Source organism: Symphodus melops (genome assembly GCF_947650265.1).
Source record: "Symphodus melops genome assembly, chromosome: 8".
NCBI classification, from domain to species: domain Eukaryota; kingdom Metazoa; phylum Chordata; class Actinopteri; order Labriformes; family Labridae; genus Symphodus; species Symphodus melops.
In genome coordinates, this window is record NC_136698.1 from 17,913,576 (window position 1) to 17,926,023 (window position 12,448).

The following is a 12,448-nucleotide window of genomic DNA, read 5'->3' on the forward strand; positions in this document are numbered from 1 at the left end:
ACAGAGATCTCACCTATAGGCCCTGCAGGATTTAAATTCACAGATGGTAATTTAAGGTTGTGTTTCAGGTTTTATTTTCTTTCCTGTGTCTTGGCTCAAATCATGCTTAAGAAAAAGATTATTTTCCTTCTGTTACTAAACTTCATCAGTGCATAAAAAGAAAAGGACAATTAGGATGAATATGACCTTTGTGTCCCCAGTGTAGTTATGGTCCAACTGTTGTTTATTTCCAATTAAAAAAAAATATTTTCTGGCTTTTCTATTTTCTATGAAGCGCAATTTATAAATGATGTCCAACTTCGAGTCCCTCTCTTGCTACCTGACCCGTAGACCCGTAGTATTATGACGTTGCATCCATATGCCTCCATATATCCATTGGAAGGTTATTTATGACATTTCTAATTTATTTTTTATTAATACATACCCAGTGCATGTAGGTCTGTATTAAACATCTTGTCTACTTAAACGTAACCAGCAATAAACCACAATATTTCTGGTTCAAAAGAAAATGGGAGTCACTTTAACAAAGTCTGTTTTATCCTGGAGAAGAATAACAGAATCTTAGGCTTCTAGATCAACGAGATTTTATATATAATTCAGGTTTACTTTTTTTTATATATATATGTCGCTATTTTCAGTTTGGACAAAACCTTTTCAAACCATTAATTGTTGGGATTGGAGCAAATCTATTAATCCCTAGAAAGCATCATAAAGCTCTCCTGTGGAGAGCTGTTATAGTCTTTTAAGCCTCACACCACTGCAGCCCAATTCGACATGGGAGCTACACATGCAGATATAAAGTTGAGTGAAGTTGACGTTTTCCTGACAATTACATACTTTCAGTTTGTTAGTGGACATCCCACAGCTCTTGGATTGGACTTGGTTCTGGAATTTGAGGGTTGCCAGCTCAAGTCCCAGTGTGGACCAAAATATGGAAGTTGATCTGGTTGCTGGAGAGGTGCCAGGTTACTTCCCGAGTGCTGTCCAGGTGCCGTTGAGTAAGGCACCACGGCCCCAAAAGCTCTGACACGCTCACTGTGTAGCAGCCTCACTCTGACGTCTCTCCTTTAATGTCCACAGGTCCCGATTGTGCATGTATGTATCTCAGTAACAAAGAGTAAACCACATGTCCCTAGGGGATTAATAAAGTATGGAAAAAAGAAAATTATTCTAACTGTTTAAATTATTTGAGGCATTAGACCAGCTTGAGTCTTAAATAGCAACACAGTTTGAAGTCCCAGTAGGAAATTCAAGTTGTGTTGTCTGTTTTTTCAGTCCCCAGGCTTCAAAAGAGTTAATTTGAGTCCAAATGGAGATTAAAACTCTGGCTTCCCCCTCTGTTTGTGTATTTAATGCTGCTCTCCTTTTTGAACACATACAAGCTGCTGATTACGCTCAGATATCCAGTAAAGGCGCCTCAGATGCTTGTGATTCATTTAGATTTTCACCTCTACGTAGTAATAATCACAAGGGCTGGGATCCAATCTGGGCTTGAGTGTATTCACAGATGCACAGGGCATCACGCTCAGTGTCCATGTCTATTTTTACACACATGTTTGAGGAGTCGAGGCAGAGCGCCAGCATCACTGCGACTCACAAGATTGCTCACGAGAGGCCTCGCTGCCAAAGCTGGTAGATCATCGACAATTAACGTCACACTGCATTGCAGCAAAGGGTTTAGAGGAGTTCCCGTTGAGTGAGCCACTAAAGATAATATCAACAACTAGTTTAACTTATAATATTCGGATGTTTTGTGAAGTCAGAGAGAACCATATGAGGCATAAATCATTTGTTTGATTTGTTTTAGTCAGTTGTACCATTTGAAAAAAGAGACTGTTTTGCTATCTTTCAGCCCTTTGTTTTACAATTTTTTTTAACGAAACACACCCACAGTAAGCTACTCACACTAGCACCAAAGGGAAATTTGGCAACTTACAAGTGACAACCATAACGGAGCATAAAACAGCTAAAGATCCAAGATCAAGTTCCTCAAAACTGAAAAACTAAAAAACACACAAAAAAATCTATAATTGTCATAAGATGAGGTCCCAAACATTTTTCTTAGTGATGACTTTGTGATTCACTTTTATGCTGGTACTAACTTTTTTTTGGGGGGGGGGGGGGGGGGGCGTAGAGAGCATGCTTGCGTGTATGTTTTTATTACCACAGAGATAGTTCAGCTGCCCAGTTGCCGTCTTGTAGCATTGACTTTTGGCTGGAGGAGAAGTGTGTTGCCTTGGATACCGCTATATCTGTCTTCATTTCCTTCTTCCTTTCATCTCTCCCTCTCTGCCTTCGTCCCTCTGTCTCTTCCTTTGTCTTCTCCTTCGTATCATGTACTTCCTCCTCCTTTTTGTGGTGTTTGAGGGAATGCTGGGTGTGGTGACTGGCTGCTGCTGTGATCTTCCTCCGACACTAAAGTGATGAAATAAAAATGAAATAAACTCCACTTGTTGATAAGACAAAAGAAAGATTTTGAAGATACATCACCTCTGTGCTTGAGATGGATATTATGCAGCTTAACCATTTATCTACTTGGTTTTAAAGCTATTGGGTTGTTTTTTGTTTTTTTTCCCTCAATGTCTTAACTCAACAACATTGAGTCAATCTGTGGCACAGTGTGGTTAATCATGTTTGCTCTGTTTGCTTGCTTAGCCTGTTATGGCTCGCTTTCCCTGAGTGTATTTGATGTTTTATTAAAACAAAGTAACAACACAAAATAACCAAATACCACAAAGAGACAAAGGAAGACAGGCAAAACATAAAGACAGGGAACAAACTATAAACAACCCAACAATATACCTTTTTAATCCAAGGGTTGATTATAGCTGGCCTCAGCTTTATCTGAGTGCATCATCATGATGTCAAAGCATGGCTGTCACACCCAAGCCTCCTTTCACAATGTGTTTATTGCCACAGCACATATCACAATAATGTTAAAAATTGTGATCAATTTAAATATTAAAAGCCCAACCTGGCTTTCAATATTACCAAATTTAGAATTCAAAACTTGTTTGGCCTGTATGGGTTTATGGTTTCTTGACAAAATGTCCTCCCTGAGGTGACGATGGTTAATGTTTTTGTGTGTTCGATACAATGCTCCCACCTGATTTAAATTGCGGATCCACCTCACCACTCCTTTGCGATAAACTCAACTGTCTGGAGTCTATTGCATATGGATCGTTACTTTGTCCCGACGAAGAAGGTCTTCTTTCCTACTTTTTGGTGCTGCCTTAATGTGGGGGCCACAACCTGTTGCGAGTTTCTTTGTCTTTTTCTTGTCAGATCTTCCCCGAACCAGAGCTCCCTTGAAATTAAATATTCGGATCCTTTTGCATTTTACTGTATCATTTTTGTATTTGATCTTAATATGAAGCCAGCGTACACTTTAGCCCAAGAACATTTGTAGCTCTTGCACTTCAAATTTAATGTGTTACTTTAACTTCATTGCAGCATCATGTTACAATTTTTGGACAGGTATACTGTGAGCTAAATGTCTTTTCGAGGCACTAACATCACAGATGTTCCCGTCAGTCGCACATGAGTGCCATCACCCACAAACCTCCTGCTCAGCATGAGCACATGTCCCCAAATATCCCTGCTGGGTGCATCTGCCAGCGCATCATCGACCTGTCCACTGTCAATCTTACATGGTCTCGTTGCCTCCTCCTCACCTACCAACTCTGCTAGCCCTATATATAAGCATCATCCTCTTCTTCATCCACTTTCTCCTGTGTTATTTTTCCACCAATATCTCTGCCTCCTTCCTCCTGTCTCCACTCTGCGGATTTCTGCTCCCTTGCTTCCTACATCTTCACCACATAACCAGGAGAAAGAGGACAGCCCACGCACAGTATTAGATACAGAGCACACTGATGGCTTAGTTCAACCCCCAGAGAAGCTCAAGTTGAACTAAAAACCAATAAAAGGTCCAGAGAACATGCAGTGGAGGTTGTAGTAAGAGTGACCCTGTTTATGGGGTCATGTCTCAGGCCCACCCACTCATCTCACCTCCAGAAGTCTTCAGGTGTGTGTGTGCTATGTGCGCTTTCTACTGCACAGGAACATTTTAAGTGCTTTTTCAGTTTCTTTCACTTCACACAGTTCTTAAACTAATGTTCTGTTGTGATAAATAAACTACTTCATAATAGTTTTCTTCTGTGACCTAGAAACCTGTTTAGATCTTTTTCTGCCTTTGTTTGTTTTCTATCATTTGATGTTCCTAAGTTATCTTTTTACATAGCTATCATTATGAAATTTACTACTTATCATTTTATGAAAAGACTACAGTCAACAATGGTTTCAGGTACAGCTTGTGTGTCCCAATTCTTCTGTGTCAAACTTCCCTCATGGATCAAAAATGGTTTTAGCGCATCAAGGAGCCACGTTTTAGTATTTAACAAAACAATTGTTTGCTTCATACCATTCATTTTATTTTTAACTCACCACTTTGATGGAAAAACACACTTGCTCACATAATCATCTAAACGTGTTTAGCAAATGCTTCAGTATTGTCTATATTGTCTATTGTGTGTGTATATATATATTGTACATATTTAGTAGAAAACACAGTGCCCTAGCTGCTTTAGAGAAGCCTTTATAGAATGTGAGGATATCCATGACCTGTTTAAAAAGACTTGTATTTTTAGAGGCCTGGGCTTCATGGGGGCTGGGCTGAGAGCCACTGACAGAGTAGGTCATGTTGAAAGACTATCTGGAATGGGTTCGGTTTTGATCTCAAAGGCTAAAAAATAAGGCATATAACTAGCCCTAGCCTTAAAGTCAACATACTCTATCAGACACATTTGAACCTTATGTCAATCAAAACATCCTTAACTTTAGCCTTTCACTCCGTTTGAGTACATGATCCTCACCACCATCATTGCCAACTGTATCGTCCTGGCTCTTGAGCAGCACCTTCCAGGAGAGGACAAAACGCCGATGTCCAAAAGGCTGGTGAGATATTCACTGTTGCTAACCTCTGCACACATAGCTTCACTTTGCACTTTTATCAATATGTTGGAAATAAAGTAAAGTCTGCACTGCCTCTGATGGAGCCTCAAAAACCCAGACATGACACCAGAATTTCAGAAGACTAATTATGACTCTGATTATCGCTGTCTTTGCATTTTGCAGGAGAAGACTGAGCCCTACTTCATCGGTATGTTCTGTTTAGAGGCTGGAATAAAGATAATCGCTCTGGGCTTTGTATTTCATAAAGGCTCCTACCTCAGAAATGGATGGAACGTCATGGACTTCATTGTGGTCCTCAGTGGGTGAGTTAACGTGTGTGTGCGTGCGTGTGTGCGTGTGTGTGTGTGTGTGTGTGTGTATTTGTATCTGTGTGAGACAGGTTTATCGTTAAGAATTAAAACATTGGTGGTTTGGTGAGATAAGCTCCTTTTTTAACATTTACATTTTTGTGCTCATCCTCGATACTTCCAAGACATTTGTTGCTGATGACTTGTTGATCTTTACTTACTAGTTGTACCATGTAACTTGTTTTTTTTCCCCTTCATTCTTTTGAACAAATCTACCTCTTTGGATATAAAAGCATAACATTGGAAATCATTAGCATCACATTTAGGTGTTTGTCTGTCTTGTGGAGGGCAGTTTTAGTGAAGCGTTTACTTGCTCAGGTCAGGTAATACCTCACTTTCAGTGCATGGAAAGGAAATGTTTGTGGTTTTGAAGGATGAGCTTGATGAGGAGGCAGATTAACCCTAACACCTCTCTCTCTCTCTCTCTCTCTATCACACACACACACACACACACACACACACACACACACACAAATTAAATATTAATCAATTCACAGCCTTGAAGTACAAAGGGTAGCAGACAGGGTTCTTAAAGAATTCTACATGATTCTGGCTGTTCAATTATTGATGAGCCCACCTCTGGCTTATTAACGGTACTCCACCCACGGATGGAGAGAAGAGGGTTGTAAGGTGAAGACAGCAGGAAAGGAGGGGTTCAGCAAACAATTCAAGGAGAGGTGACGTTCAGCTCACAGCCGCTCTCGTCTGTTAGTCAGTTGATGTGTGGTACAGGACACTCAACCCCACAGTGTATGTTTCTAAACTACCAACATTACAGGCTTAATTCAAACACAGTGAGACAGACTCGTCTTAAAGGATTGTTCTATTCTCACCTGTCTCTATAGGGGACAGAGAAAAGAGGGAACAAGACGTGTCATGCCTGAAAGACGCTGCAATCACACTTTAGCTCTGTGTGTACAGCAAGAACTACTTAATGATGTACGAAGGTCAGCTTTTGGTGAGGTTGTTGACATTTCACTTACCATACCCAGATAAATGTGTCTGAATAGTGTTGCACATGTACTGAAGAATTATTTGGAAGTGGAAAAGGCAGCATGATTTACAAATATAAACACGTTCAAAAGAGGTACAGGTTGAATCTATTGACTGCCGATTTTGATTGAAGAAGGAGATGAGCTCAAACTGGATAAAATAGCCTTCCAGGTCAAATTGTATTATTGTAATATATTTAGCATGATGAAGTGAGCTGCAGATGGATTCCTCTCTAAATTATCATTCCGGCCACAGCAAAGAAAAATTAATGAAAATGTTCTCGCTCTTATTCTCTCTCTCTCTCTCTCTCTCTCTCTCTCTCTCTCTCTCTCTCTCTCTCTCTCTCTCTCTCTCTCTCTCTCTCTCTCTCTCTCTCTCTCTCTCTCTCTCTCTCTCTCTCTCTCTCTCTCTCTCTCTCTCTCTCTCTCTCTCTCTCTCTCTCTGTCAAGCAGACACACACTCACTCCCATGGACTAATTCACTCACCTAAAGGCAATCACTCTTTGGCAACGTCATTAGAGACTGAATGAAGATTATGAGAACTGCTGATAATATTAGATGAGTCACCAGTGCTGTCTATCAGTTAGTGATTTGGAGGTTGCTGCAGACAGGAGGGGTCACATACTGTGTTACAGATACTTTGAAGCCCCCCCAAAACATTAGACACATCCACCATGCCAAAAGTACATTTTAACAGTTATTTAAAATGATAACCAACAAATGGAGAAGACTTTTCTGCTAAAAGTCATATTTTCATCTACAATTATTTCAATCCATCAATCAAATTGTATTTGTCAAATTCATAATGAACGTTATCTCAAGACACTTAACAGACCAATAGGTGTCACCCTTAAGCACCAGCACATAACCACAACAAACTCCTGTTTGGTGACACCGCCGCTCTTTAGAAGCTTCCACTCTCCTCCTGCGACACACCTCCAACACCCCTCCCCTCATCTTCACATGATGGAGTTATGAACTAGAACTCACCTTAAATGAAGCACCGTTAAGCACAAGTGACGAGCTGTAATTGCCATTGGCCTGCATTGTTGTGTTAGCAGGCTAATGTTAGCGCTCTTTTGTTAACTCTTTCCTCATATTGCACGTAAATTGACGTGGAATGACTGATCTAAAGACACTTACTGTACATGACATCCAAAAAGGTAGCGAGTATGTTATTCTTCTTTTCTCTACTCCTTGACTTAAACAGCTTTTTACACAAGGCTGTCCCCTCCACGTAAACACAATGTAAACACGGCCCAACAACAATACAGCTGGCGGGACTCAGGCTTGTCACTCATTGTAGACAATAATATCTCGGAGATTGATGTACTTAATTTCTGCTTAATTCATGTGTAAAACTTGGCAAATTCTTCCTTGAAAATCATAAAAGCTTGACATTTTGGGGACTAAAAAAGGAAAATAAGCTATTGTTTACACATTGAGGTGAATAGCATTGAGCGACTTCAGTTAATAACTTGGATGCCTCTTGTCTCCACAGTCTGCAGCAGGTAGTTGAAAAAAGATAAATACCCACATATAAACAAAAATCTATTAAGTTTTCAAATACAATCTCCCTGAAGTTCGCAGATTAATTTCTTTAATTTTGTTTCCAATAGGATATGAGATGTTGATTTACTTCCAATGACTGCACACAACACTGACTTAGCTGACTGGCTTTTTAAATCACAGTTTGAGTCATTCAGGCAAAGACCCTTATTTAACCATTTTGTAGCGTGTTGCCTCACATTACAAATCGTGTCATCACTGGATCTCCCTGACTGACTCGTTATTACGTGTGGACATTTGTAATCATTGAACCATTTGTTAACCGTGAGCATGCTGGAGGCCATGATTACCTCAGCAAGCTGCCCAAGTGTTTTCTAAAAAGGCCTGTGTTACACAGAGAGAGTGAGTGGGAGGGAGGAATGAAAAAGCAGATGGTGCTTGCACTTTCTTTAAAGGCTGTTATTGTAGATAAGGACTGTTTTGACTGTAATTCAAATAGAGGGACGAGGGGTTTTCTCAGGTCAACAGACATGCTGTTATCCCTTCTTAAAGAAACAGAGAATGTGGATAAAAACTGGGAGACCTTGACAGAAAAGAAACAATGTAAAGTATAGAGAGAGGAGAGGAAATGAGAGGGATGCTTTGGTGTGTAATCGTACGTACTAATTGGCACTGTGGCAGTCTCATTCACTGGCAGGCCCTCCATTAGACTGGCAACGGTTGGCAGAGGGTAACGCCCACCAAGAGATTGTGTCACCACTGTGTGCCAGACACTTATAGGGGGGAGGAGAGAGAGTGGAAAAGGGAGTTAGCTCATTTAATGGGGATAAAGATAAAGAGACTGAAAAGAAGACAATACAAATCCTTCTTTAATCTCTCTTTTCTGCAGGTGAGCCTTTAACCTCTTGACATTGAATATTAAAAGTTATTGTTTATTGTGGTGTTAAACGTAAAAATGACAGGGCAAGGTGAAAAAACAAATGACAGCAGTCACTAAGGTGTCCTTTGATAATGCTTGTTAGGGAAGGTAGGGGAAGAAAATGGTGAAGAGATGAATTTATGCTGGGAGGAAAATATTTCTAGTAATTTGAGAGATTTGTATCCTATATTGAAAAATAGTTTGGATAATTAATTTGTTTATCACTATGAATTATTTGTATTTATTTATCAATAATTATTATTGGCACTGAATGTAATCATATATCAAATGAAATACAAACTGAAAAGGGAAATGGAGGAAGATATACAAAAAAGATCCCAGTTTAAAAAAAATGTTTGACCACTAAGCTGTCCAAATTCAAAACATTGGAGAGAGCTGTCTTCCTCCCTGTCCTCTCCTCCCTAGAGTCAATGTGCTTGCATGTTGCCATGTCAGCTTCAGTGTCTAGCCAGCTCTGCATCTGTCTTGAAACCTTTCTGAGTTCTTACCTCTCTCCTTTTTTTATAAGCATCGGCTATATTTATCTTATTATTACCATGTTTCTGGTCATGGAGCTTTTTAGTCAAATGTTGAGGCTTTTTTGGGGGGGGAAGAATCACTTAAATCTGAACCAGTTTGATTGTTCCTTCCATTACTATAACACATGTTGGTTTGCTGTGGTAACTGGTGTTATATGTGACAAACTGAGGGGCATCCAAAACAGAGTCAGGTTGTGCCTTAAGATTTGCCTTCTCTGGGCAAAACCAAAACAACAATCTTGGGGAAGGACATACTGGCTGCTGCTTTGTTGTCAGAGAAGCCACAACACAGCATGTTTCCTTCATGTCTGATGATACTATAGGCCAAAGGATGAAGTTTGGAATTTGGCCTTCGATCTTCTTGTAATAATTGATATCGAGAAGCTGTGTGAATGAACAGATGCAGTATTTAGTCTTAATTTGTTATGGTGTCAAAAGTATCTGATTTGAACCAGACGAGGGAGATGTTAGAGCTTTTAACATTGATTACAACATCCTAAAGTTGGCCTGCAAGTTCAATGAATGTAAGGATATTATGAGTGCTGGAGCCTATTTAGTAACATTTTCATAAACCACTTTATCTACTCGTGAACTTGATCCCTTATCTTGCCATGTCTATTATCTACAATCCTTTGTTTTTGTAGCCTTTGCTTTTATTTATTTATTTTATTATCTATATTATATTTTCATATTTTCTCCAGCTATTCTGCCAGTTGTTGATGTAGCACAGCAACTTCATCAACAAAGCAATGTTTTATAAGCTCAGAGAAGTTATCTGGTCTTGAACATATGTCGCTGTAACCAAAACCACAATCTGGTGTGTGTGTGTGTGTGTGTGTGTGTGTGTGTGTGTGTGTGTGTGTGTGTGTGTGTGTGTGTGTGTGTGTGTGTGTGTGTGTGTGTGTGTGTGTGTGTGTGTGTGTGTGTGTGTGCGTTGTCCCATATATACAAACATGACAGACAGACAGACAGACACACACACACACACACACACACACACACACACACACACACACCAGACTCCAACACACAGACCTGTCCTCTTCACTCTTCTCCATCTGTTGTCTGATCGATTGATGAGTTCCGACACAGCGAGGGTAAATCTGTCCCCATAAGCTGTTACTGTGGCGACTGAGGACCCCACCTTAGATCAGGCTGTCACTGGCTCCACTCCTGCTGCTTCTCTGGTCAACTTGTACACCAGTCACAGACAGATTTAATTTGTCTTTTAGTCAGGGAACTTTGGTGTTTTCATTTGCATTTTAGTGAGAGCGAAGACAAGCAGACAAAGAGACTTACAGTAACTCTTCACCGTCACTTCTCAGTCTTTCATTTGAAAATTAAACAAAGTGAAATATATGAATGAGATGATTGTGCAGCTACTGACACTGAGTTGACATCAGAGTAAAAGTGGTGTTTTAGCTGTGATCTTGAATTAAGTGAGTGAATAATGATGAGGGTGTCTAGGAAATAGATGTCTAAAAAAACTGTGTCCTTGCATGGCCTCCCTCTCTCTGCACCTGTCTATTGCCTCTCTCTCTCTCTCTCTCTCTCTCTCTCTCTCTCTCTCTCTCTCTCTCTCTCTCTGTCTCTCACACACATTCTCTCTCGCTCTCTCTTTCTTTCTAGCTATTATAGAGAGACTGAGTGGGATGTGAACAAAGACGACATTATGGTTCTTTATGTAGTGAAGTCTGGTTTCCGATCAGACAAGATGAGGTGCCTCACTAAGATAAAAAAGGATCCTGATGTGGAACTAGTACCAAATTATTTTTAATTGAACAGTAAGTAAAATGGAGACCAAAAGCCCAAGGAGTTCCTTAACAAAGAAAACAGGAACATGAACCCCTAATAAAAAGAAATGTATGTCATGTCAGTGAAATAAAATGCCATTTAAAAGGAGGAGATCTCATTTGGAGAAATAGTTTTTATCTTTCACCAGGTTAAAGCTAATCTTATTGAGTATCAGTTAAATGAGTTGCCTCTTGGATAGGTTGAATGAATAAGGATATGGAGTGGAGATACTGTATGATAGATGGAACAAAGAGAAATCCAGAGACAGCTGATCGTTTGGCATTTTTTATGTATTCTGTCCATCCTGGTCCAGTGCTTTACATCATCAGTGGCACAACGTCAAGCAAAATGAATGAAAGAGAAAACCAGACACTTATATTGAATCAAACTGCAAGAGTCAAATCAGAAATAGTTTTTCTCAAGGAATTTCAGTAACAATTTATCAACCTGTGGAGACCTTGACCTATAGACCCTGACCTTTGAGCTCTGCATGAGTGCAGCCTGGAAAGAAATTACATCATTAAAGGATCTTCCTGTCAATTAACCACAGATTTGCAATAACATAAACATATCACTGATCATCTTTTAACTGTATCTTAAGAGTGATATTAGTAACTCTCTCATTTTCATTAGGTGATTAAAGGTTTTTTGTTAGATTTATTTTCGTGCTTTCAGCCTTTATTTGACAGGACAGTGGATAGAGTAGGAAGGTGGAGAGAGAGAGAGAGAGTGGAGAATGACATGCAGGAAAGGGGCCGCAGGTCGGACTTCAGCTCAGGGTGATCGCTTGCAGGGCTATAACTCCCACATTGCGACCTAATGTCCCCAGATAGAGTTTTTTCAAAGGTTGAATAAGGCCAACATTATCTTTAATCTGGGTTTTCTGAAGTTAACCAGTTTAGTCGGTACAGTTGGTGCGAGAGAAGTTTTTTGGTTGTACTTTTGTGAAAGGCAGTTTGTTTGATTTGTCCACAACAGACAAAACGTAATGTCCAGAGCATGAAGGCACTACCAGGAGACAGGCATACAAATATATATATGCAAATATATATACTGTATGTATGTATATGTATATATATATATATATATATATATATATATATATAAAGGATCTATCCATCTCTATACAAGCATATTAAGATAGTTTTCATTATTACTCCTGCATTTTGTGAATATTACTGTTTTTTAAAGTAATATTAAATATTTAAATATTCTTCAGTGTTTGAGGATTGTGTATGTGACCTTTTGCGATCTTGAAGGAGTTGATGTGCAAACGATTGATCTCCCCCCAGTGCTAAATTATTGTGTTATGTCTCTCTCTCTCTCTCTCTCTCTCTCTCTCTCTCTCTCTCTCTCTCTCTCTCTCAGCAGAT

At 39.6% G+C, this 12,448-nt stretch overlaps 1 protein-coding gene across 1 annotated transcript in view; it reads left to right on the forward strand.

The window, feature by feature from the left end:
• The window catches only part of cacna1ea (calcium channel, voltage-dependent, R type, alpha 1E subunit a), a 90,136-nt gene that overhangs the window by 37,935 nt on the left and 39,753 nt on the right, over positions 1-12,448 (forward strand). The window contains exons 4-5 of the mRNA XM_079350473.1: positions 4,850-4,956; positions 5,137-5,276. Of these exons, the coding sequence (XP_079206599.1) occupies positions 4,850-4,956; positions 5,137-5,276 (247 nt within the window). The remainder of the gene's footprint in view (positions 1-4,849; positions 4,957-5,136; positions 5,277-12,448) is intronic.